Source organism: Oenanthe melanoleuca, chromosome 11, assembly GCF_029582105.1.
Source record: "Oenanthe melanoleuca isolate GR-GAL-2019-014 chromosome 11, OMel1.0, whole genome shotgun sequence".
NCBI lineage: Eukaryota > Metazoa > Chordata > Aves > Passeriformes > Muscicapidae > Oenanthe > Oenanthe melanoleuca.
Genome location: NC_079345.1, coordinates 8,543,318 through 8,570,177, shown reverse-complemented (window position 1 = coordinate 8,570,177; position 26,860 = coordinate 8,543,318). Strand labels below are relative to the sequence as shown.

At 45.9% G+C, this 26,860-nt stretch overlaps 1 protein-coding gene across 1 annotated transcript in view; it reads left to right on the top strand.

Moving 5' to 3' along the window:
* NECAB2 (N-terminal EF-hand calcium binding protein 2) overlaps positions 1 to 26,860 on the top strand; it is a 73,086-nt gene that overhangs the window by 5,808 nt on the left and 40,418 nt on the right. The window contains exon 2 of the mRNA XM_056500817.1: positions 3,530 to 3,554. Coding sequence (XP_056356792.1) covers positions 3,530 to 3,554 — 25 coding nt within the window. The remainder of the gene's footprint in view (positions 1 to 3,529; positions 3,555 to 26,860) is intronic.

Genomic DNA, 26,860 nt, shown 5'->3' with positions numbered 1-26,860 from the left:
TTTGAGGAGGCAGAACTAAATGTTTAAATTTGAAGCCATCATTTATTTTTCAAGTTTGTTATTACCACCAGGGTTTTGAATTGCTTACTTCTGGCAGTCAAATATCTGTAGTAGCCATCTGAGAGTATAGAAAAAACATATATTTAGAGAAAACCTATTGGAAATCTTGACAAAAGTTCTTTGCTCTAGAGAAAATAGTGTTTATATTGTTCTAAACTGCTGGTAAATGGGTTGAGTATGCCATAGACAGCAAACTGCATGCACTGCCTGTATAAATCCTACAAAATGGGTTAATGCCCGTATTGTCAGCATCCTGTGGGCTCACTGTGTGACTTAGCCTGTGCTTCAGGAATTTTGCTTAATAGCTTCCAAGCCCAGCTGATGGGGGAGATGGCTGCAGTGGTACTGGAGTGGATAATTCCTCATTTACCATCAGAGAGCCGTGCATGTCCCACGCCGGAGAACAGGGGGCGATGGAGCGGAAAGAGCATCCCTGGTCAGGCTGGAGCCTGGGATGGTGTGGGCTGGGAGCAGGCACAGGAAGCCAATTGCTGCCGAGGGCCTGGCAGGACAGGGCACTTCTCCATGCATTTTTCATTGGCTCCTCTCTCCTGACCTGCAGGGCTCTGCCTGCACTGAGTGCTCTGCTGCTGGGAGCTGGAGCGGCCGGAGGGGCTCTGCAGCCTCTGCCTCGGACACGGCACAGCATCCTCACTTGGGTTCCCTTCTCCTGGAGCTGCTGGGAGCTGCCACTGCCCCCAGCTCCCTGGGAGCCTGGCACCATGGTGGGATTGCTCTCTGCTCCACAGGGAAGCTGGGAGGGGCTGTGGTTTCCCTTCCACCCCCAGCTCTTACCCTTATGGAAAGCCCACCACCTCCTCCCCACAGTGGAACAACTAAGCCAAGAGCAGAAGGTGTCTTTGGGCTGTGTGTGGGAGCCACTCTGCTGAGCTAGAACATAAATCCTGGGTCTTCACAGCAGCAGCATTTTTGGCAGCACTGCCAAGCTATCACAGGCTGTATTACATCTTTATCAGCCTCCCAGTGCTCATTCCAGTGCTCATACCTTGATGCAGTGCCTGCCTGTGCTGACAGATTACTTTGTCTTAAATTGTTTTTTCCCTCCAGGTGTCCCAGTTTAATTTTTTTTTTTTTATGTGTGCAAATTTTAGGTGGTTCAATTAAGCTGAAAGAATAAATCCTGCTCATTAGCAATAAAAAAGCCAAGCAGCTTGGTCCTTTAGAGTAAACTTTGATAGATAACACAGCCAATGTGATCTTTCATCAACACATTAATTTACAAATAGCCACACTTCAGGGAGTATCTGGGAAAGTTAAAGCCCTAAAATATTCACTTAGTGAAGCTGGATATAAATACTTCAATTTCTAAGCATTTCTTCTGTTTCTTAATTTTTTTTCCTGTTGCTCCAAGTGTTCCTTGCAGGGTAAGCAGCTCCAGGGAGCAGAGCACTGTAGGTTGAGCCTTTCTCCCATTTTAATCTTCATTTTACCTATTGGTTTTGCCTTCCCATTCTCCCTCTGCCAGCTGTGCTTGGTGGGATGGTGATCTCCCATGGGACCTTAAGAAAGGCATTGCTCCTTCTGTGTAAGACTGGCTGAAATACCTTGGTTTCAAAGCAGTGGGAAGAGCAACAGAAGGATGAATTGATGAAAAAAAAAACCCAAAAATAATCAGCACCCAGGAGGAGAAGCACCTCGAATGGAGGTGCTCATGGGGAGTGAGGATTTGGGGTGTCCAAGCCATGAAAAGGGAAATATTTCATACAGTGGGCAGGGCTCACTGAGCACAGGTGAGGGATGTGCTAAAGCCAAGCAGCTTGCTGGGGTCCTGCTGGGATTTATTCCTTCTTCCAATAGACAAGTCATGACTGCTGGCCTTTCAAAACCCACATTTAACTTCAATGAAATCTCTGAGTGTGGGGAGAGGTAGGATTTTCCCTCCCAAAGTTTCTAATTGCTCTAAAAAATAGAGGTCAGCACAAGAGGAGTCCTGATGTGGTCACAAGCCACAGTCCTTGCAAGCAGTTTCTGTGACTCCCAACACTTTGGTTTGGCTCAGGCAGAGCCTCTGCTGAACTTCACCAGAAAGTCCTGCTCTGACTCTGCCCCAGGCTGCAGAGCCTCTCAAGGACTTGGGACAAAACAATGATTAATGTTCCTTAATTAAGCCATATTCAGTGAAATAGCATATTCTGCAATTCAATTTTTCTCTTGGGGTTCTTGTTTTGTGCAGCAGTTTCTCTTCTGATATTTTATTTTTTTTAATGATTTTGTGACCCAGAAAATATGAGATTCTATTTTACAGCTGACTCTGATCTGTCTTGCTGGTGCTTTTATTCCCTCCTCAGGGAAATTTCTTTGTACAACTAAAATCTCTGCTCTTGCTCAAATTAATAGGGTCAGGCCTGAAGAGATGATGAGAATATTTTACATTCTCTGCCCATGTTAATTTTTTGGTAATTTATGGCCAGCCTGGGCTAGTGGCCATTTTCAGCAGGAACCTGCAAGTTTCCAGCCTTTGCACAAGCCTTTTGCTTTAAATTGCATTTTGTTGGCAAGGACAGCAGAACAGCACAGCCCTGGAGAGGTAGATGCAGGATGTAACTTAGGGATGCAGAAGTCATGCAAAACACAAGCAGGATGCCAGCTCAGCTCTGCAGGGGTGACAAAGTAGAAGTTATGGAAAAGAAGGATATTTGGCTTCCTCAGAAGGGGGGGTTGAGGAACAGCCCCCTAGAAAGGACACCAGATGTTGAAGAGGACCCCAAAGATCCCTAAGAGGATTGCTGAAAAGGGGTGTGACTATGTAAAATCAAGTAAGTGGGGATAGTTAATGAGTGTGTGATCAGTGTGTCTGGTTAAAAGCTCAATTAGAGCAAGGGGCCTCCAAGTGACCAGCTGATTTTGATATCACTATTAGGGGACTATTCCTCAGATGAGACTGGTGAGAAAAACAGCAGTTATTTCTGCTCTCTTTCTCCCCTGGAAGTTCTACAGTAGTACACATTATTGCAATTTTTTTCCTTCTGAAATGGCTATTTGATTCCCCTCTGTGGGCTGTTCCTCCACACTGTGGTTTTAAGTCTAAATATAATCTCCTTCCCACGCAAGAGTCTTGATTAAAAAAAAAAAAAGTTGTAAATATTTTTTTTTTTCAGAAGTGCAGAGCTGTGAAACTTGGTTTAAGAGATTTTATTGACTCCAGAGAAATTGTCTGGACTGGCTACATGGCTGTTGTAATTTTTTTTTTTAGTGTGGATTTTTCTGGTGTTAGATTCATGGTTTCAGCTTTCTTAAGTGAGGGAGGTGCTGGAAGTGCTGAAAGCATTTCCACCAATTATTCCATTTATGTTGCTCTGGGTGGGTGAGCTCAGGAAAGTGCCTGAATTGGGTCTTGAGGGTCCTGGGCACTGGGAACTGCCCTGTGTGGGGGCTGAAGGTGCAAAAGGCTTCACCCCCCATGTTGGACAACATTGTAAACACATTTCTCTCTCTCTTTCAATTCTAGATTTTCAGAAGAGCTGACAAAAATGGTAAGTCTGTGCATTCAAACTTCACATTCCTTGATTGGTCTATTGTCAGTATTACTATTTTTCCTGATAGTAACATCCAAGTGTTTAAATGTCATTCAGTTTACTGGGTCTGACACTGATACACTCAAAACATCAGGAAAGGTTTAGGGGTTTTTTGGTTGGATTTTTTTTAAAAATATTCTTAGAGCAGAAGTGATACTGTTATGCAAGTTGGCATGGCAGAATCCACCAGACTAAGAGCAATTTCACAAAAATAATATAAAAATAAATCACAGGTAAGTGATAAAGGAGGATCCACCCCGTGGTAATCTTTGCAAAGCAGACCTGACTTGTGAATATTAAAGGTTTGGTTCCTGAGGGACTGACCCACACATCAAAGAGCAGCACACATTGATGTGTGCTGTTAATCTGTGCCTGTGGAAAGCTCACACTGCACTGAGTCCAGCCAAGTCCTTTCATTTGGAATAACATGGATGATTCTTCATTAAATAACTCAGAAAGAGAGAACTGGTAAGATAACAAGCTTAAGGAAAGAAGAGTCAGTGAGCCCAGTCCCAGGATTTTCCACACCCTGAAAAGCAGTTTTATTTTATCTCCTAGATACAATCCCGAGAGCTAGTATCTATTCTTTCCTTGTTGACCAGTTTCACCATTCATTTTGATGATCTCTGGATAACAGTTTGCCACTCACTATAATTAGCTCAGTGTGTTCCTCTGCAGCCTTTTGGGATCACAGCTCCCCACAGCCCCTCTCCAGCCTCCTGCAGCTCACAGCAGCTACTGCAGGAGATGTGCAAGAATATTTCCATTAGTACAGCCTCTCTGAAAACTAGGGCTTAGAGGTTGCCAGAGCCAGAGGTAATATCTTTGTATTTCACATCCCTGGGGATCTCTTTTTCACAATTTTCTCTTTGACTTTCTGGACTTTATTTATTGATTTGTTGAAATTCAGCCTATTCATGGCTTTACCTGTTACAGCTCCAAGGAACAGTGGAAGCATCAGCCTGCTGCTTTTATGTCTCACAGCAGGTGCTGTGCACAGCCCTCTGAGGAAAAATGAAAATCTTACACTTTCCATTCTTGTCAGAATCCCAGGAAGGGGGCCCTGAGCCCTGGACAGACTGTTAAAAACACAAATCCACAGATTACCAAAATATTTTACTCTGTTAACGTGCTTCTGTGGTCTCCAGACCTGCAGAGGCTCCTGTCTGGCAGGACTTTGCTCTTCTAATAGAGCAGCTGAGATGGATCATTGTCAGTGCTGGGGATGGGGGCACATGGGGAGGGACTGCCAGGGCAGGGAGTGCTGGCAGCTTTGCCCAGAGCTGGCAGCCCCTGCTTCCCTCAGCTGGGCTAAAGCCACTCTGACAGACCTGTGCAGGAAACTGGGCAGGGGAAAATCTGAACAAAACTCACTCTTGGCATCTGGTTCAACTACAACACCTCATGTAACTTTTCCATGCAGAGATCAAATGGTTAGAGGGTTACCTAAAAGGCAAAGGAAAGGATTGTAAGATTAAGGAGTTGTCTCATCTAATGGGCAGTCAAGAGGTCATAAATGTGGAAATCTTTTCAGCATCTCGATTTTTTTCCCCCAGCCTGGTAAAAATGTCACATATTGTATTAAAGCAGAGTGGCTGGTTCAGACATGGTAGCTATGGAGCCTGATAGCTTGAGTTTAAGAGCATCTCCCTCCTACCCCTTTCTTCCAAACCTTCTCACATAAATTGTTAATTCATGTAAAATTGGATGTTCTGGCTGCAAGATGCTGAACCACATTGTTGCCCCTGCCATGTTCAGGTACTTGTATTTAGGTGATTTGATTCAGTACCTACATGTACTAAAGGGCTGCTAATGAAGCAGCTCCTGCTTGTTAAAAAACATCTTGGTCTCCTGCTCCAGAGAAGTGAGATCCTGTCTATAATGTGAGCTAAGCTCCCAACCCTTTCCCCAGTGATAATATCAAGTAGTTTTATAACTATCTACATGTCAAACTCAGAAAATGGTCTGCATAAGACACCTGGAAATGATGAGCACATTGAAGATAACTGGATAAACTGACAAATGGTCTGAAAAGGGAGAAGGGCTGGAGTGTAACCTGAGAGTGAATAACTCAGCTCTAGTCATGCTTTGCAGGGGCATGGCTGTTAGTCATTCAAAATAATCTTTTTCTTTTGTGTAGGAGTGTTTTTCCTTTCTCTGCTAATAAATCCACCTACTGTCTTGTAATCCTCCCAGTCCCAGTAAACAATACTTAATCATTTAATTGGCATGTGCTGGGAAAACACATCTTGTTTTAGGCTGGTGAATTTTAGAGCTGTCAATCATCTGAGTTATCTACTGTGTACTTAATCCTCTCATTAGAAAGCTGCTAATCAATGAAATAGCCCAGGATTCTCTTTGAAAGATTAGAAGAGTTTTATTTTGACAGAACAGCCTGACTGCTAACAATTCATTATAGATATGCATCTTCTCAAGAACTGATGTATTATCTGGAAATCTCTGACTCACTGCAGCCACCCAACCCCCATGCCTGAGTGTAACTAAATGAAAAGTGCATCCAGCTTTAATCCATGGTTAGCTAGGTGGGTTTTGCTGTAATTATTAAATCCTGCTCATGGAAATGGCCATCAGTCTGACCCATCCCAGGCAATGGGCTTCAGGTGGTTTCCTCTGGACCTCTGCCCTGGAAGAGGAGAGATGCAAAAGGAAATATGCCAAGAACTTGGCATTTGGTTATAAAACACCTCCAGAAAATGGCAGGAGGAGCTGGCAGTGGTGCAGATCTCACCTGACAGTGACCAGTAATGAGTTAGTGCTGTAGTTCAGTCAACCTGGCATCCTCCTATTGCTGCTGTCCTTGTGATTTCTGTACCAAGAACCAGCCCAAACTATTCTGGTTCTCCCTTCAAATTATATCTAGAGAAAGTGTGCATGGGAACTAATTCATCCACACAGGCATGCTGTCCTGAATAATTGTCAAAAATCAAATACAATGAAGTGTGAAGAAATCTAGAGTACAAATGCTGAGAGAAGGTTTCAGTTTTCAGTTGAGCTGAAGGCCTGTAGAGGACGTAGCAGAGCTAATAAAGGGAAAAAAAAAAAATTAAGCATGAATGAAGCATGAATGGTGTTTGGAAAGTGCTCTTTGGTTAAGAGCCATGAGGGCAATGGCATTGTGCCCATTCCTATCCAAGTAGGGCTTGTCCTTTAAATAGCTGCTCACAAATATCTGCTAGTCACTTAAGAGCTCATTAAATGAGATTTATGCTGCTATTCTGTGTGAGGAAAGGTCTGCACACCCCAGTGTCCCAAGTCTTACAGCAAATTACACTACAAACCTTGGGGGCACACAGAGAGCTCCTGACAAGCAGGGAACACAAAGAGCTTTGCACATCAGCATCACAGCAAACTGGCCACGAGGGCAGTGGGTGGGGGGTGAGCAGGGGGAGCCTGCTGCTTGCCCATGAGCTGGCAGAGCTGCTCTCTGGTGGCTCTGTGGCTGTGCTGCCACTGCTGCCCCTGCTCTGGGCACCTCACAGGCTCTAAAGCTGGGGAAAGGCAGAAAAACAAAACCAAGCCAATGAAAAGCTTCAGGCACATCTCTCAGCCCCAGATTGAGATGTTCAAGAACTCAAGCTCTTCATAATGTTCAAGAAGGCAGGTGCTAGGTGTCACCTGAGCACAATCAGTCTTGTCAAACACACCAAGGAAGAGAGAGAGATTTCTCCCCTGGATTGTGTTTCTTGGTGAAGAGATGGTGGTGGGAGAGCAGGGGGGTCCTGGGCCTTCAGCAAAGGGAGAGGAAGGCTGGATGAGCCCTGGTGTAGTGGTTCTCCAGAGGAACACGTGGGTGAAGCCTCCAGCAATTCCCAGCCCTTCACAGATGCTGTGTGCCTGTCCTCAGTGTTTGCAGGCAGAGACTGTTCCTCTGAGCACTTTACAGATCTGGGGAGTTTGCAGGATGTTTGGTGGCAATACCTCTCAAAATCTCACCCACCTTTCCCAGACCCTGCTTGGAAAAATTATTTTGATCCCCTCTAGTGAGCCTAAAATAGGAAGAAATATGTGTTTGTGGATGTGCTTAGAGCTCAAACTCACAAATGCAACCAGACACAGGTTACTGCAAATGCTGCCTTTTCTTCCTTTCACTGAGAGTGCCCCTTGCTGATCTTGAGTTATTAGTACAGAAACTGGGGCAAAATGGAGTGAAAATGCCTCTTCAGTTCTGGTTGTACAGGATCACAGAGAAATTCACAGAGAATGGAGAAAATTATCACTGGTGAGCAGGTGATCCAAAGACCCCATTTTTAGCATGATAACTGCCCACAAGTTGTTTTTAAGACTTGAAATACTTATCTTCCCCCATTTCCCCATGAATCTGAGGCCCTTTTAGAAAATTCACTTGCACAGGATGTGAATGGTGGGAAGCAACTTGGTCTTCAATAACATTTCTTTCAAGGCATCAAGGAAGAAAAACTAAGGCATTGTAACTTTGGGTGCTTTTACTGGATCTTAAAAAGATGCCAAGCAAGGGCACCAATAACTCCAGATATATATAAATAATATCAGAATAAAAAGACCCTGAACACCTAATAAGCTTCTTGTTGCACACATAACCCTTCCTTCCACAGTCACAGTCCCCTGAGGTGAATTGTGCTTTTGCTGTGAGCTCTTGGGTGTTCTGCCTTAATGGGTTATCACTCTTCAAAACCACTTCATCCTAGACCCAGGTAATTGCCTTCTGCATGGCTGCTGCTCCTCATGTGCTGGGAAAACCTTGAGCTATTCCTATCCTGCTGGTGCATCTAAATTAAGTCATTAGTTCTCAGTGAGAATATTTATAATTCTTGCATAACAAAACCAGTATTAGCAGCCACCCACATGTAGGTAGAAAAATTCAGTGATGAATCAGGCTTTGTAACTATGGATAAACCTGATAGGTTCTTCCATGACCAGATGACCAGCTTAAATGTATTTATCTTTGTCTTATAAGTAAATAAGAAAAGATCTGCATTTAGATAGTCTGGATTTCATGTGGCAATCAAAAAGCACCTTGTAAGACTGTGCGATGACTTTTATTTAAAGGGAGAAAGTTTGAATCTGTTTTCAGTTATCTGGACTCCTGTATCATTCCCAGGCTCTCTCAGTTACCCTTCTAAGTCCTTGCAAAGTTCACAGCACATGGTTTGGAAGGGATGACATCTGTTTAAACTGGGACATGCTGTTCCCAATGTAGTAAACAAACCTGTCCAGCAGATGATGAATTTTGAGATAATGTAGGAATTGTGAAAGGTGGCTGCTGGCCATGCTCTACAGGCTGTCATTAGATGTGTCCAGTGCACATGGATAACCCACCCTTTATCACTATGAACCTAGGAAAAGATTCTGTGATTTTGTTTTCATCATTGACTGGCTTGAAAGGCACTTCTCAGCTGCTCCTGCCCCTTCAGGGCTGCCTCTTTCATTCTTCAAAGATATGAGGGTATCTGGTGCCTGCTGTGTGCAGCAGAAGTGAAGAGCTGGGAGGGTTTTAGGACCTGTTTTCCTTCTCATGTCACTTCTTGTTAGAAAATTCATGTTAGAATCAAGGGGTGGATTTTTTTTTCTGGATTACCTTAATTCTGCAGAGCAGACCTTGAATTGGGTGCCCTGGGTTAGGACTTTGTTAACAATTGCATCCTCATGTGCTACAGGCTGAGTTATGCAGCAGCCTGGCTTTAATCAGGGCCCACACATGGTTTGCTTAGTGCCAGGCTTAAGCCAGAGAAGATTTGAGCTGGGTAAGGTTTGGATTCAGCCCAGAAACTCCCCCAAGAACTCAAGTCATTGATGTGACAGCACATAAACTTTTATTTCCACAACAGAAATGCACATATTCCACCTATTTCTGCACAGCATCAATTTATGGCCCATTACTGTCCAAAATTGTTATTTCTGTTGTCCTGCTCCTAAAACCTTTTCCTGCTGAGAGAACAGGCAGCCAAAATAGAAAGTGCTGTGAGATCCTCCAAGGGCAGTGCAGGCACTGCTGGTCTCAGTGTGACCACCAGGAGCAGGGAATGGGATTGGGGGTTATGAGGAGCTGGGAATATTCCTCTGTCTAAACAGAGTGCAGCTGGCTTGCTGACACTTCAGCTGATCTCTGCTAGCCCAGGTGCCTGACTGCTCTTGTGCAGAATGCCTTTTCCTCATTATTCAAGGCACTTTGCAGAGCAGGTGGCCATCTCCTGTGTCCTTGCCCTTTTGCTGTAAAACCTCCAGCTAGAATATCAAACCTGACTTAAAGATAAACTTAGAAAATCAGCTCTACCTAATGCTTGGCTTCCTCCAGGTGTGCTTGCTGCCTGTGGTGCTTGCTGCCTTGTGTGTGTAAAATACATTCAACCACACATTGCTCCACTCCAGGGCTGTGCTGGCAGCTCCTGGCTGCCCTTTGAGCCCAGCACCATCCCTTCTCATGGCTGCTGAGCCTTTCTTTCCAGCCTTTCTCAAAAATTCAACTGCTGAGTGCAGCCCATGATAAAAACCATTAACTGCTGTAACCTCCAAGGCTGCCTGACATTTCTGCATTGGCAATAAATGCATTTCAACCTCAGTCAGCCAGACCCCAAACACACAGGCTTTTTAATATATTAGGCTGCACCTCAGTCCATTAAAAACTCAGATGATGCTGCTGACCTGAAGGCTCATCTTCCTGTGAGCACTGAGTATCAGCCCTTGGGCCCCTGCTGACCTGTGCTCTCTGCAGGATCACACTCACAGACTCAGGTGTGGAGCCCACTGGATCAGAGCTTTTGCTGGAAACCACCCACCAGTCTGCCCCACTCATGGATTTGCAGTCTGGCCATCAGCTGAGCCTTCTTGCTGTCTGTTTGTCCTGTTAGAGGTTCAAACTGCCTGCCCAGGGCTCTTGCTGTGGTTCATCAAACCTCCTGCCCTCAGCAGCTGTTGCTGATGTGGCAGGGCAGGGAGATGCCGTGCTGGGGCAGTGGGGCAGTGGGGCAGTGGGGCAGTGGGGCAGTGGGGCAGGGCAGCTGGGCTCAGCCCCTGGGGTGGGCTCTGGCTACATTTTCACAGGCAGTGCTCTTTCTCTGCTCTATCCATCCTCTCTCAGCTCCTCCTTTCAGCTCCTTTGGCACAGAGGGGACAAACAGCAGCTGTGAGTGTCCCCAGGAGATGCAGGGAGGGGATGTGAGCAGGGGTCATTGCTGTAGCCTGGCAGTTTGGGGCTGAGCATTTGATCCAAGGGCAGCATTTCCAAAGGCTCCTTGGCTTTGGAGTGAACTGATCAAGGTCTGACACAAACTGCAACCCAAAGAAGATGGAGTTTATTTCCCTCTTCTCTTTGTGGGTTTTCTTCTGCAAGCCTCATTAGAGGCTTCAGCTGGACAGGAGTGAATAGGATATATCATTGTAAAAGATTTAATGACCATGTTGCAAGTTGTGGAGAGTGGGAACAAGGGATTGTGATTTACCAAGGAGACTTTGAAAAGCTGCTCAATTAGCTGAGAGGATTTTTAAAGATATTTCTTTCCAGAGCCAAAGTTGAGAGCTTTAATTGGGGGCTGCACAGCAAATGTGTGCACAATGACAGCCAGCAAAGGATATGTTAAAACACTTATGGAGTCATTACCTACTTGTAAACCCAACCCAAAAAATGTAAGCTTTATTGGTAGTGCCTTTGAAAGTGGTGATTCTTGCCCTGGTTTTTCTGGAGCATGAGGATTGTTGACCTGGAGAGATATGGCTGTAGGTATCCTGACAGCAGTTTTAGTTGAAACATTATATTCATGTATTTTCCTTGTTGATGGGAATCTGCCCTGGCATCTCTTCTGAGTTCATGACACAAGCCTGGAACTGATTCCAGCTCCTGGTCTGGGCCAGGTGCAGGGATGTCCCTGTGGTCTGGCTCAGGTTGGTGGGTGGCAAACACCAAAGGGGAGACAAGGCAAAGTGTCTGGGCACACCTGGGAGTGACAGCACCAACACTTCTGCTGAGGTTTGGAGCCCCTGGTACCTGTGGACAGGGACAAAAGCACTGCAGGTTTGGTGGGGAATGGGGCACCTCTCCTGCCAGGGAAGCCAGGAGCTTGTGGAGATGAGATGTAGCTGTGAGTGTTGGCTCAGCCTTACCCCAGTGTCCTGCTCCTGCTCCAGGACAGGAGGGTGTCTGCAGGAAGGTCTGCTCTGCATGGAAATGGCTGAGAGGGGAGGCTCTGGATATAGTGGCAAGTCAGGGAAGTGATGCACATTGAGGATTTAGTGATTTTTTGTTCTATCTCATTAAGATATCATTTTGCTGTATCTGGGAAATTTTTCAAAGTAGATGCAGCAAATCAATATTTCTCCTGCTAATTTAGTTGTTGCTGGTTTTGTTTTGTTGAGTTATGGTCTGGTGGGGGTTTTTTGGGCTTTTTTAACAGATGGCAATTTTAAAGTGCTTGGAAAAGACTTTTGCAGCTTGACTGGATATAGAATCCTGGCAGATTAAACATGTGCCATATCTGAGATTAAAAAAGGCCTGGTTTTGTCCTTCTCCCCTGGTGGGAGTGTGTCAGTGCCACAATTCAAAGGCATGGAGGGGCTGTGGGATGACTTTATGCAAAGGTTTAACCAGAGTTCAGTGAATCTCCCTTGGGAGGGCTGGTGCACAAAGCTGCCTTTGGTGGAGGGATGCTCCAGCCTGGATGTTTCACCCCCTTCTGACCTGGAGCAGAGGTTTGTGTGCTCCCAGTGTGTCACTAAGGAGGGACAGGGTGCAGAATGACAATTCACACCCAGGGGGAGGTGACATGTGGGGACTCCTTAAAATGCCTTTGGCACCACCACAGGCTTCTTGTGTGACCCTCAGCTCACTTTATTTCTCTGCTGCAGCACCTAAATCTCCCTCAGAGCTTCTGTAGCTACTTCTCTTTCCAGAAGCAGAGCTATCCTATGTTTGCCCTTAAGTTTAATCCCTGGGAAGTTCCCTCAGTGGAGCAGATCCTCAGTGGAGGAAAAGCACTCCTTTTGCCTCTTTGCTTGCTTGCTCTCCTCTGCTCTTGTTGCTGTGGGAACAAGGGACAGCACTGGGCTCTGGCATCCTTTTTAATTAGGTATCTTCTGCAGATCAGCTGTATTTATTGAAGATTTTTTATTATAGCTATTAAAATTAAATAAGGCAAAAATTGAATCCAGAACAAATACACTGCTGCAAGTTATCCTCATAATGTGCTAGCAATTTTTGCCAGACAATTGTGAGAAAATATGTTCTGGCAGCCTGTGTTCAGGCAATTGGCCAGGAACAGCAATAAATCATGTATTTTTTTTCTCCCTCTTATCTTTCTCACTCATTTAAAATAGCAGATAACATATGTGGGAGAGAAGGGTGTATCTTACTGACTTGCAGTGGTAAAGGCATACCTGAAACTGAAACAATGATACATCCACATCTGTGACTCCAGCAAGGATAATCTGAGGGGCAGGAACAGCTAATGTTTTTTCATGGGAGGATGTGTTAGCAAAGAGTGAAATGGATGTTCATGGCTGAGAAGCAGGAGCTGAGTGGTTTTGGTTTCATGGCTGCCTGCACCATGGGAAGGTGGTGTGCTGCTCTGGAAAAAGTCTGCAACACTTTCAGAAAGTTTTAGAGGTGGAAATAATTTTAGATTATTTTTAGAGTGGAGCTTTCTTTTCTGTGGCCGTGCTGCACAGAGTGAAGCTCTGTGTGGCCAGGTGCCAGGGCAGAGCTGTGTGCTCCTGCACAGGGAGATGCTCTGGCCACTCCTGCTGCCCCTCAGCAGAGCTCTGAAGCCTGGCTCAGCTGGCCTGGGTTTGGATCCAAGACCAGCTCCTGATCTGTGACAGCCTGGGCCTGGGTTTGGATCAGGAGCAGCTGCTGCTGAGCTGGTGCTGGCACTGAGGGCCAGCCTGGCAGATGTGTGCAGATGTGGGTGGCTCTGGCCCCTTGCTGCCCATGGCTTTCTGACCTCAGCCTGGAAGGGCAGCAACCCTTCAGGGCTCTGCTGAGTGTGGCTTTGGGTGCTTCTGGTGCTTTGCACACACGTGGGGGCTCCTTTCCCTAAGCCTCAGCACTGACCCCAGGAGCCCCCAGACCCTCTGCCTTAGGCACACAGTGACTGGGCTGTGAGCTGCTCTGCTGTGCCAGCACCAAAGCACAGCCTGGTGCCTGCTCTGCTCATAAAAATAAATGCACTGAGGCTTATTTTCCTTTCCAAAGGATTTTCTGTTCATTGTGGAGATGTGACTTTTCCAGCTGGCTGGTTTGCTGGCTTTTGAACATGCTACACTTTGTTAAGCAAGGCTGCTTTCCCTTCCTTGCCTTTGTAGAACCATCAGTTGCCTTCTTCTTTTCTCTACACATCCCTCCTCACCTTCTAAAAAAGGTTGAATTAATACAGGCAAAATGTTCAAGATTTATCAAAATCTTTACCAGTGTATTCACATTAATAGGCTCTGCAGTGTAGTATAATACTAATACTACTAATACTAATACTAATACTAATACTAATACTAATACTAATACTAATACTAGTAATAATGCTAATAATAAAATAATGATAATGATAATGATAATGATAATGATAATGATAATGATAATAATAGTAGTAATAACAAATGGGGCAGTCTGCACCCTGGCAGGCAGGAGCAGCTGCAGAGCTGCCATGGCACCACACTGGCACCTTCCTGGGCACCAGCACCATCTGCAGAGAGCAAATGTGCAACACTCATTAACCTCTGTGGCTTCCCCATAATAAGAGGATAAGAGGAGAGAAAGGACAGAGGTGCAGGAAGGGACCATGAATTAATTTGAAATATTTCTGCCTGGAAAGCTGAGTGATAGGAGACACATCTGTCTGGGTTTCAGACTGGAGATTAGAGGTGGGGAATGGGGAATGCACAACTGTCCCTGGGCTTTATGAAGCTCAGGCTTTGGCTTTATGCAAACACAGCCATGTGCAGAATTGTCTTGTTGTCCCTTTGTAGCTGCAGTGATAGTGGTATCAATTAATACACTTGGTATGTGTCAACAGTGGGGAAAAAGTGTGTGCTATAAATGGAAGTACTTGCATAAGACTGTAAAAACAAGATAAAATATTTATATTTTTCAAAACAAGGAACTAAACTTGTTTCCTCTCTCCTACATCCTGTAAACTAGTTGTGGGAAAGCAGCAGAGTTTAGATCTTGCAAAAGGTTTTCCTAAGCTGGAAATCAGATGGGAAAATGGTTTTCTGGAGGAAGAATTAAGAAAAGAAGTTATAAAAGTGGGGCTGTCCATAGTCAGGAATATTAAATCCTCCTCTAACAAGAGCAGCATGAGAGAACAAGGTGCTAAAAGCTGAAATCCTGGGGAGATGAAGGGGAAAGGAAAAACCAAGCAGTGGGAGATGTTCTTGCAGAACACTGTCTGCAAAATTGGCTAGAGCAGGACACAGAGCCTTAAAAATGTCTCAAACCCAATTGTTGCTTTCTAAATGAGGTGCCTGACATTTTAAAGGTCAGCAGCCAGGGAGAGGCAGCTGCTGCTCAGCAATTGCAATCCCACTGTGCTCCTGCCTTGCCCTGTCCTTCAGTCAGGGCTGGGGCTGCCTCCCTGCCTGGCAAGACAAACTCTGCAATGTTTCCTAAAAAGAAGGATTTACCCAAATGGGGAGGGACAGCTGACACTTTCCCCATTTCCCATTTCTCCTCCCTCTAAGGGAGGCAGATGGGAGGGGGAGGGTGGATTTGGGTGAGGTGGCAGCAGAAGTGCCTGTTGGCAGACCAAGGCTCAGTTACACAGGGACACCTGCCCTGCTGGCAGCTGGGGCCGTGGGGTGGCACAGGTGGCACCTCAGCCTGTCCCTGCTCCTGGCAGGGTGAGCCCTCCCCACACACAGCATCCCTGGCTGCTCACAGCACAGCCTGGCTGGGCTGCCTGCAGCTGAAGGAAAGGTTTAGCAGGGCAAACAGATCTGCCCTTATTTCAATATCAAGAGCCTGAAACTCTGGGACCACTCACTCCCTTCCCTTGTGCTTTTTCTCAGAGCCCTGCACCAATCTGAGCAAATGTATTCATACAGCAAGTGACTGGATAACCAAGGCACTGTAAAAGAAATCAGTTTTCTGATATTCATAAATCAGTGCAGAACAGGACTGGGCCATTGCAGTGCAGCATGATTTTCTCTTTACTGTCTGTCTTCTAGAATTTTAGTATTGCAGTTTTAAGCCTGCAGTACATATTTCTGTGCTGGACTGCTAAACCTTTGAATTGTCATCATGCTGAGCAGTTTGATCCTTTTATAAAACAAGAAAGAGGATTAAATGTTTCTCCCTGCACAGCTATAGGAGCAGCACTCGGGGCAGGCTCACAGAGGCTGGTCTTGCATCAGGAGCCACAATGTTCTGTGGCACAGACATCCCCTGGGATTGGGCAGGTGGGAAATCACTGAGCTGTCTGAGAGCTTCCTTCTCTCTGCAAAAGCACATCAGTACTTTCCATGAGAGAGGCAGGCAAGGTTTGGAATTAGCTTCTCTTTAATTAGGGTGGACATGGAAGGAAGCAGTAAATGTTGTGTCATCTCCTACACCAAAAGTCACCAAGCTCTCAGTCAGAAACATCCTCTGACCAGGCACCACAGCATGGCCTGAGCAGCACCCTGGCCCTCACCAACTCCCCTGCTCTTGCAAGGACTCTTTTGTTTCCTGTCCATCCTATCCTAGTTTATTATGTCCTTTTTTTTTGTATGTAAATGAAGCACAAATGTTTCAGACTCACATGTGTATGAAGAGGCAAGCAGGTCCTTCATGAAAAGGGTGCTAAATCCTGCTGAATTCACCCATGGCTTTGTGCATTGAACCAGTCTAGAAATGCAGCCTGTGTTAATAGTTTGGGAGGGCAGGAAATGTTAGTGGGCTTCCTGCAGGAAAGGAGAGCCTGCAGAGAGCTGTGCTCCTCCAAGGCTGTGATGATGCTTATCTGCTTTCTGGAAAGCTGTTTCATGGCAGGTTTGGCACTGACATGTGAGCAGGTAGTGCTGGGAGACAGAAAACCTCTCTGTAAACTGCTGCTCTGATGAAGCTCTCGGATGAGCCTTCTCCTGCACCAGGATGCTTCTTTCTTCAAATGGGTCCAATCTCTGCTAATAAATCACCTCCTCCACACGAGGAGGGTTTGATCAAACATCACAGGAGATATCACAGGAGATAAACCTGCCATTTCCTATTCCATTCCCCAAAGCTCGTAATGCTCAGTGTATCAAAGAAGAACAGAGTTCCCTCAAGTGTTTCTATTGCCAAGCAGGCAACCTGCAGTGAGCTGCCCATGTGCAGAGTGGTTTCTGAGTTTTCTCACTTGGTTGCTGGATTATCTTTACTCCTGCTGCAGTACCTCTGTACTCCTGAGCAGAATAGAGCAGGGCTGTGTTCCCAGCTTAGGGCTCCTCAGCTTTGGGGGGCAAAAAAAAAGGTATTAACAATTTGGATTTCCTATGAGTACCTTGTATAGCATTTCCTGGCATGGCATTCCTGTGAAACCTAGATGTTATTGGGTTCTGATGGGAGGTTTTTTGATGTTGTTTCATTTTTAAAAAACTATGAAAGGACTCCAGTGATTTTCTTATCAGAGTCTGGGGAAGCAGAAGAGAGCTCATATGAGTGTGGTTTATCTTGAAAACTGTTAAAGCATCATCCTAAGGGCTGGAGACCCTCAGTGCCAGTGCTCTCCTAAACTCTGTTCTGCCAAAAGCAGAAGGGTCATGCTTCACCCTTATGTCAGGCAGCTTGTGTGTCTTGACTTTCATGGACCACATTCCCCTTTTCCTTCTCCTTCTGCACAATGCATTGGTTTCCCAGCTGGTTTTTCACACCAGCATCTAGCATTTCCCCCCTTTGCCCTCCAGACCTCACCTTTGGGCTTTGTAAGACCTGAAAGAGAAGAGAAGAGAGCTCGGGTCCCTGTGCAGAGGCTGCAGTCAGTGCTGTTCCAGTGTGAGCAGTGCTGCTCTGTGCTCCCACGAGTGCCCCACTCCAATCCAGCTTAAACCTGGCTGGTGGCCTGGGGAAGTTTTGCATCACAAGGCTCTGCAGAAGGGTCTGGAAGCATCTCCCTGCACTGCCCATGGGCCTCTCCTTGGGATCTGTATCCCAGGCTCCCAGTTATGCTGGGGAAGGCTGTGTGCTGCTCCAGGTCGCAGGGCTGCAGCAGATGCTGCTGAGATGGAAAAATTGTGAATTCAGCAAACACTAAAGTAGCACAGGGCATTAAAAATTCACAAAGACTTCTCTGAAACACAGTCTCCCAAAGAAGCATTTTGATGAGCTGCAGCAGGGCTGGGTGAGGGAGTAGGGAAACCCTTCCCCAGCACTGTGCTAGGAAACAGTCCCATGCACAGATCACCCCAGTGGTTTGTGCATTTGTGGTTCTCAATTTTCAATGAAAAACTGCACCAGAGGGGTTTTTCTCTTCTTTTTCCTATGACAACTTGTCCAGGTTTGCTGTGAAAAAGTAAGAACTGAGAGGCTGTTGTCAGTGTTCAGGGGAAGATAGAAGGATTAAACTGAAACAAAACTTGAAATACTTCGGGTCTGGGATTTTCAAATGTTCCTTTGAAAGCTTTCTTTAAGAAGAGAAGCCAGATGACCCCATTTTTCCCTTGGGGATAAAAAAAAACCCAAAACCAAAACCAAAACAAACTTGCAGGCATTTTTCCAGTGACTTTGTCCTTCAGATACCCTTTTTCCCTCATCTTAGCTTTATCCAAATTAAAGCAGGCTGGGTTGAATCCCAGAGCGCCCGGGTCAGGCTGGGATGCTGAGGATGGATGGGAGATGCTGAGATGGGCAGGGGGCCAGGGGGTGCTTCCCAAGAGGAATTGGAGCTGGCACACAATTTCCCCCTGCCTTTGGTGCTGGCTGCAGCGGGGTTTGCCCGTTTTTGCAGCTCGGGTGGGAGGAGCACACGGAGAGGCTGCTCTGCCTTTCCAGTGACCTACTTGTGAAACCCGTGCCCCTGGGCTCTGGGTCGGGGGGAGGTTCTGCTCCTGCTGCAGTGGTTCTTGCTTTTATTGTTTTCATTGTTTTTGTTTAAATTTGTGGTTTTTCATTTGTACTTTGTTCTCTACTACATGGGTCATTGCAGAAACAACAGCAAAATACCTTTTCTTCCCCCTCCCTTAACCAGAAAGCTGGATTAGAGTTCTGGAGGTTTTATAACCTACTTTTGAAATGAACAAACTACAAAAAATAAACAGAGAAGATATTCATGCTGCAGCTCTGGTAAAAGTAGAAATCTGTGATTAAAGAGGTGCTAGTTTAATTTGCCGGAGCAGAAAAACATATTTAGGTTTTGTTTTTTCTTTGCAATCTTTTCAGAGCAGATGTGCCTTCCCTGCAGGACTGCTCTGTTCTGTGCTGCTCAGATGCTTTGCTGGAGCAAAAGGATGAAAGAGTGTAGAGAAGATCTGCATTGTTTGCCTCAGAGATGTTAAGTATCTCTGACAGGGCTGAGACACCCATCCTGCCCTGGACAAATAGCTGGAGACACTGAGCATAGGGCTTACATTTTCACTGTGAAAATAAATGGGAAATGCAGAAGCTTATTAAGTGGAAGCATAAAAAATGAGAGTAACTGTGGTGGATTGAGTGAGGTTTGTCTTGGCTGCTCTCCCTGTGCAGCCATGGGGAGCCAGGACAGACCATGCTGGAGACCTGCAAGGGCATCCCGTGGGGAGGGACCACCTGGGCTCTCATTCATACTGAAGCAGAGACTACCCCCAGAAAATTAGCTTTTGGCAGAGGGGTTTCTCAGAGAGGGACAATCAAACATGAGCATTGTTTTGTTTAGAGCCTGAAACTCTCTTTAACAGGGATTTTGAGACCATTGAGTTTCAAGAAATGAAACATTAGTGTTGCAGGAGATCAGTGTTGTAGGCTTACACCTGGGCTTCATGGTTCAGGAGTTAACATGAGGAAGCAAATGATTAATTATGCAGGTTCTGTATTTGATATTCAAGCACCTATTGAGCCTCCTGGCACAGGGGCTGGATGTCCTGTATGCTGCAGATGATGAAGCAGTAGGGAAACTTCTTCTGCCTTCTGAGAATGCAAATGAGGAATCTGCTTTTCGTGTTAGTTTAATTTTCTGTCTTCATCTCTGCACAGCTTGTTAGCTGAATGGAAAACTGTTGATGCTGCCAATGCAATCTGGATATTGTTTCATGGGACTGCAGAAAGCAATGAGTTTGTAGCTCTCTAATCTGCAGTAATTTGCTGCTAATTTGTCAACAGTCAACAGCTCCAGTGGCTACCACATGGAAACAGCCCCATTGCCTTCCTCTGGCCAGCATTAGTGAAAGGTCATTTAGAGCACTGCTGCTCCCCCACTGCAAGGGTTTTACTAAGCACAGAATAATGCTTATTTTACAAGGGGGAAAAATATCACAGGGCAGCTGTTGCAGTGGAGCTGGCACAGGGACCAACACAGGGAGCTGGCAGCAGTGATCCCCATGAGCAGTTCAAAGGGAGCTGGCAGCAGTGATCCCCTGAGCAGCAGTGATCCCCATGAGCAGCAGTGATCCCCCTGAGCAGCAGTGATCCCCCTGAGCAGCAGTGATCCCCCTGAGCAGCAGTGATCCCCATGAGCAGCAGTGATCCCCACGAGCAGCAGTGATCCCCACAAGCAGCAGTGATCCCCATGAGCAGCAGTGATCCCCACGAGCAGCAGTGATCCCATGAGCAGCAGTGATCCCTTGAGCAGCAGTGATCCCCACTAGCAGCAGTGACCCCCATGAGCAGCAGTGATCCCCCTGAGCAGCAGTGACCCCCATGAGCAGCAGTGATCCCCACGAGCAGCAGTGATCCCCACGAGCAGCAGTGATCCCCCTGAGCAGCTCACAGGGAGCTGGCAGCATGATCCCCTCTGGCAGCATCACCAGGCTGTGCCCAGCTCCAGTGTGTGCTGCAAGCCCAGCCAAGAGCAGCCTCAGCCCCAGGGAGGTTCTCTCCCTGCCATGCCCTGGCCACACCAGGACCACACTTTGGAGAGGCAGCACCATGCATTTTCATCAACTTTCCCTTTTTTGCTCAGACATTTGCCTCTTCTTCATTTTGAAGCGGAGTGCTGGGTATAATGAGCTGAAAATAGTGTAAACCCTGCCTCGGCCCTCTGAAATATTCATCTATCTGCACGGTAGAAAAAGCAAGTGAAAAGGCTGCTTAATGAGCAACAGAGGGGAATTAGGGCTGTTTGGTGCCTGTTTCTGAGCTTTCCAAGAAATCTGGGTTTAATGGGCTTTTGCAGAGCTGGGGTGTACTGGAGTTGGGAGTGTTTGCTTCTGCTTCAGCTTGGTTGAAACTTCCTGATCAATCATCACAGGTTAACTTTTTCTTTTGATGTTTCTGCCAAATTTTAATGATAAAGTTTGAAAACTTTGGAACTGGCAGTCTGCCTGGAGCTGATAGTTCACAAAGGTTTCAGCTTCACATTCCCACTCGGGCACGGTGCAGAGCTACACACTTTGCCTTTCTGAATCTGGGATCTGAGCTGTCCTCAGTCAAAGTGGGGACATTAATGTGGCAGGGGACAGTGTGAGGGCCCTGTACAGGCTCCAGTGTGTTCTAAGAATGCATGAGGTTACTGTCAGGAAGTAATGGTGTTTACCCACCATTGTCTTAAGATTAAGCACCTGCTACCTAAAATTTTCTTCTTTCTCTCTTTCCTGTTTTCCATGGACATGCATCCACTGCTGCTCTTCAAGGAGTCTGAGAGCTGTGTGAGCCCCATGGTCTGGGTTTGCTGCTCCTCAAACCCAGTGTGTACACAGAACATCCAACCTCTCTCCAGCTGCTCCAGCACCAGAGCAGCTGTGCCTCTGCTGTGGCAGTTCCAGCAATTTCCTGGGAATGTCAGTCAAACTCTCCTGGTCTGTCTGGGTGCAGGAGGGAGCTGTAGCTTCAGGGAATGATTTCTAGAAATGAAGCTTTTGGCTGCCCACCTAGAGATGGAATTAAGTAAATGACAGAATCACAGAATGGTTTGGGTTGGCAGGTACCTAAAATCTCCTCCAATTCCAATCCCCTGGCACGGGCAGGGACACCTTCCACTGGACCAGGCTACTCAGAGCCCCATCCAGCCTTGCACTGAACACTTCCAGAGATGGAAGGGACCTGATAAGCTTCAGAAGTGATATTTTGACTTGTCTCTACAGAGCAACCCAGGTTTCCCTCCTTCCTTCCCCTCTGCTGAAGGCCAGGCACTGGTGTGTGTGTGACCTGTCCCCAGCCAGCCTGGGCAGAGGGGGCTCTGGAAGATGTTGCCCATGGCTGCTTCTCAGAGGCTTTTTCTTCAGGTATGGTGAAGGTCACTTGGAGTTCAGAAAGGCATGAGCTCCCTCAGATCCCATATTATTCTTGTAGGAGGCCTGAAGGAGAGCACAGCAAGTGCTGCAGTGGTTTTACATCTCTGCCCATCTCCCAGAGACTTCTGCCTCTCAGCAGAAATCCCATCCAGTGGGAAGCACCTGGAGGATCACCATGGCATGGCAGGAGTAAGAGCCTGGCAACAGCTTGAAATCATGTGTAGCTTTTGATGTGAGAGTGGGGAATTGCAAAAAAGTCTCCCAAGTAAGCCCATTGCTCTGCTTTGATGTGGCAGGGCTCAGGAGCAGATTTAAATATCTCTCTGTGATTCCCAGGCCACCTCTATTCTGCACACAAAGAAATGCTTAACCTTGCAGGGAATTATGTATCACACTGCAGTGTGCTGATGCATAAAAATTAACTACTTTTTGTATAGGAAAATAGTAGCTATGCTATTTAATAATTTAGTAGAAGTATCCAAATATCAGTTTTTCCTCCTGCTATTTATTTTACTGTATTTTTCACTGTCTATAGTAATTTCTGTCCAGAATAGTTGTTTTTAGGGCACTGCAGGAGATAGGTTCTGCTCTCTTTTAGCAAGGTCTCCTTGTAAGAATTTTCCCCTAAGTGCAAGGAGAAAGTTTTGAAGTTAGGATTTACCATTTTGGGATGGTTGAAGCACTGAGTGATCTTGTATTAACAACAAGCTGTGCTGTCTTTGTGTTTCATTTTCACTTTGGATCAAATATTTAGAGAGGCTGCTAGTAGCTCATGGGCTTTGACAGGGGCTTGAGGAAAGTTTGCTGATGTTTTTTAAATCACAGGATGAATAAGGTTGGAAAAGCCCTCTAAGATCATAGAGTGCCCTTGGAGTCCATCACCTGTCCCCAAGTGCCACATCTACAAATCTTGCATGTGCCTTCACAGATGGTGATCCCTGGCAGACTGTTCCAATGCTTGACCACCCTTTCAGTAAAGAAATTTTTCCTACTATCCAATCTGTGCAATGTGTTTCAGGAAGGTGACTGAAGAAAGGGTCTGCAACAAGGCTGCCTGGGCAATAAACAGAAATTTTGGGGATCAAGTGGAAGAGATCAAAGGTTGATGATGTTGCAGCTTCTATTCTCTGCACAGTCTCCTCCAAAAACAGAAATTCTAATTTTGTATAGCTGTAACTACAATGTCACATGTTCAAGAGTTCAAATATAAAAAGGTGGGACATGTGGGGAAGGGAGATACTGAAGGCACTTTAATGAAGAAGGAAGTTCAGGATGTTCAGGAGGACAGAGAGGGGATGAGACTGAGTAACAAAGAAGATAGCAAAAGAGATGTTTGAATATGTGAGAACCAAAGCCTTTGGGAGAGAGAATGAGGCTGTTTGGGTCAGGGGGCTGCAAGCTCTGCACAGGAACTGCTGCTTTGCTGTGCTGTGGAACTCACAGGGCAGAGACTTTAAATGGGTAAATAAATCAAAGGTGCTAAAAAACTATGGTTGTTCAAAGTCAGTCATCCATTTAATAGCACCCAATATAAAAAGGCAGTCTCAGGTCAACTAAGATGAAAAATAACTGAGAGGCAGTGGCAGCTGTGTGTCTGGAGCTGAGCTGGGTCTGCTGATGGCTGCAGGAGCTTGGAAACAGAGAATTTCCTGATGGGGAGAGGGAAGGGACAGAGGTGAAGGTAAGGCCCCAATCTCTTCAGCAACCACTAGAACAGCAGTGTGTTATCAGCATTATTCTCACACTGCATCCAAAGCACAGCACTGTACCAGTGCTGTATCCTCTAGGAAGAATATTAACTCTGTCCTAGCCAGGACCCTTTATTTATTTATTAATTTAATGCTATAAATTTATGGTATTTGCCCCAGGGGTCTGCTCTGTGCTGTGACACTGATCTTGGTGCTCAGCCATCCAGGGTGCCTCCCCTCCAGCCCCTCTTGGCTGCCCAGGCTGCCAATACAGAACCCATACAGAATTCACCTACTGCCTCTCAAAATGAATTCTTTGCCAGGTGTTTGCTTACTGCAAGCTCTGGTTTCCTTTCCCAAGTGTTCTCCCACTGCTCTGCCCTAAGCCAGACCAGGATGTTCATTACCCAGGTCCCAGGCTCAGATCACCTGCAGTTTCCATGAATTACTACAGAGCTGAGTCAGTGCTTTCCTTGTGCTGCTGCAGATGTAAAGCAAATGCATTGAAATCAGCTACTGACATTCATTTTCTTGTTAAACTGAGAGCAGATAACTGGGATAGTGAGAGGAAAACTGAAACAGGTTTTCCTGTTTTCTGGAGGAAAATGGTGGCTGGAGAAAGCTTTGTGGACTACAGGCACTTCTGTCTGAATCCTCTTCTGTTTGGGTGGTTTTTGCTAAAACCTCTATTAAGCAGCAATTGCATTGAACCTAGCCAGGCTATTTACACCCTGGGGAAGTCTAATTCCAGCACTTAATTTATAAACAGCTAGGAATTTCTTTGGAAGGCATTCCTAGATACCTGTAATAAAAATTCCAAATTGAATATAATGGGTGAGCACAGAAACCACCACCCCCTCACACACATACACATTCAAATCAGGTCATTACAGCAGGGTGAGAATTATGTGGGAAAAAAGCAGAGTCTTTACAAAAGATAGTGAGAGAAAATGTGTGATATCAGTTCTGCCTGTCTCCCTACCTACCAGCTCACATTTGATAACTATCTATAGCTGCCATTAAAAATAATTTCAAAATTACTTCTAACTCTAGGATAACAAAAGGCTTGATTTCATGATAAAAGCTGAGCAGCTTGGGGGAAATTCTGGCATGCTAATGGACACTGCTTAATGCCCAGGCTATTTCTGATGGGAATGAGGTGCAGCTTTCTGACTACAATGGAAATGCCATTTTTCTCCAGTCCAAGTCCTAAAGGAAAGATTTCCAGCCATTGTCTGCTTGGTGCATGCAGCATTACCCATCACCCTAAACAAGAGCCAGGCTTTAAGTCATTCCTCAGTATCTTATACTGACTGTTGTGGTGATTTTGAAATGAAAGTCACTTTCCCCCTATTTTAATGGAAATGAAAAGGCTAATCCAGTCACAAAAAAGGATCCTCAGTCCTTCTAGCAAGTGCCATTCACAGATTTTAGGTGTGTTCCATTTTCAGGTGTACCACAGAACTTCATCCTATGCTGCAGAGAAGAAAGGAGAAGTGTAGAATTGGCCAAATACTGTGTTTGATGAAGACAAAAGTTAGCCAAATTCCCAAAGAAGAGATGATCTTTATTCCTGGGGTGAGTGACTAGGGAGAGGAATTGGCTGACCTCTTCAGGGATGTTCTTTATTTGCTTTGTGCATCCAATGTTTCTCCAAGGTCCCATCCAGGCACAGGAAGGAAAGATGTTCTGGGAAGATTAAAATCCCAAAGGTTTTCAGTGCCACAAGGCACAAAGAAGATGCTGATGCTGGAATTGGAGCTGTGTGTGGCATTTGCCAGTGAGCTGTGGTGAGTATGCCCAGCCTGCCCAGAGCAAGGAGCTGTGGGTTGTGCCCACAGGAATGGGGGTCACTGGCAGAAGATGGAAAACACCACCTCAAAACTGTGCCCATGGCAAGAAGGCAAAGGAGGGGATCATGCCCAGTACACAGAAGAGCATTCATCAAGTGGTTTTCAATGAGATGAGTGAGCAAAACCCCAGCTCCTGAAGTTCAGTCCCTGGCTTTGTATGTGAAACTGTCTCCTGTGCCAGCCTGTGCATTCCTGTGCCAGCATCACCAGTAGGTCCCTGCAGCATTCCCAGCTGGCATTGGAAATGCACAGGAGTGTTCCAAACAGAGATTATTCCCTATACTGGAAACTCTCTCAGATTATCTGTGCAGATCACTTGGTGCAGAACTGACCCTTGTGAAAACAGCTGCGCTGGGCATTAGTTGAGTTTCAACATTTTGGAGTCATTCTGTAAATTTCTTTCACTAGAAAATTACTGTAATTGTGGTAATTTCCTTGTAAGACGTGTGTTCCATCTCATTAGCAGGGCCCTGGCAGGGCTGTGTTCCAGTGGCAGTGGCACTGTCCTTGTGCAGAGCCACCAGACGTGGGCTGTGCTCTCCTGCAGGGCTCCTGTGGCTCTGCAGCTTCAGCCAGGTCTGCAGGTCAGTCACCAGCCCTGCTTCCAGACAAATGCAACTGCCCCCAACAGAGCACTGGGAGGCTGGACTGAAGTGGGTGGATAATTTTTTCTGTGCCTGAGTCACTGGTGAGGAGCTGCAGATGATTTTCAGAGCAGGCTGGGTGATGCAGGGGACACATCCCTCCTTTGCCCACTGGAAAGGTTCATCACAGATCAGATCTGTGGGCCTGGAGGTAATTTTTCCTAACAGCTCTGGATGGAAAGCTCAAGCCCATACTTCCTTTTGTTTAAATTAATAAACAAATTCCCTGTTCCTGGCTTCTGAAGGGGCTAGATGAAGGGTTCAGGGTAGAAGCCAATCCCTGCTCTTGCTGTCTCATGCTTATCCCCAAGAAAGAAGAAAAAAATAGAATTATCATTTTTATTCACAGGCCCCAATAAAATCCAATTTACTCACCCATAGCTGTTGGGCACTTGCAAGTAAGCAGAGCTTAGAGCATTTTAGAACTCACAGAGTAATGAAAGTAAGTAATGAAGTATAGTCATAATAATAGCTAGAAAATATATTCATAATATAGCTGGAAAATATATGAGCAGTCTCAGCCTCATGTAATTGAAAACAGATTTAGCAAACTCAGGCTCAGAACAGTGACCTTATTTTGTAGCTGCTTTAAGCCATTTGTGTCGCTGAGTGAATTTCCAGAAACTCTGCCATCAGATTTCCTGTACTTGGGACGATTTATGATCTCAGTTTGATTTTTCCCTGGGCTGTGTTAGAGGGTGAGAGCAGCTTGATTGTGTGTGTTAGAAGGTGTAAAAGCCACTTCTGGACTCCTCACATTTTCATGATGGCAAATGGAGATA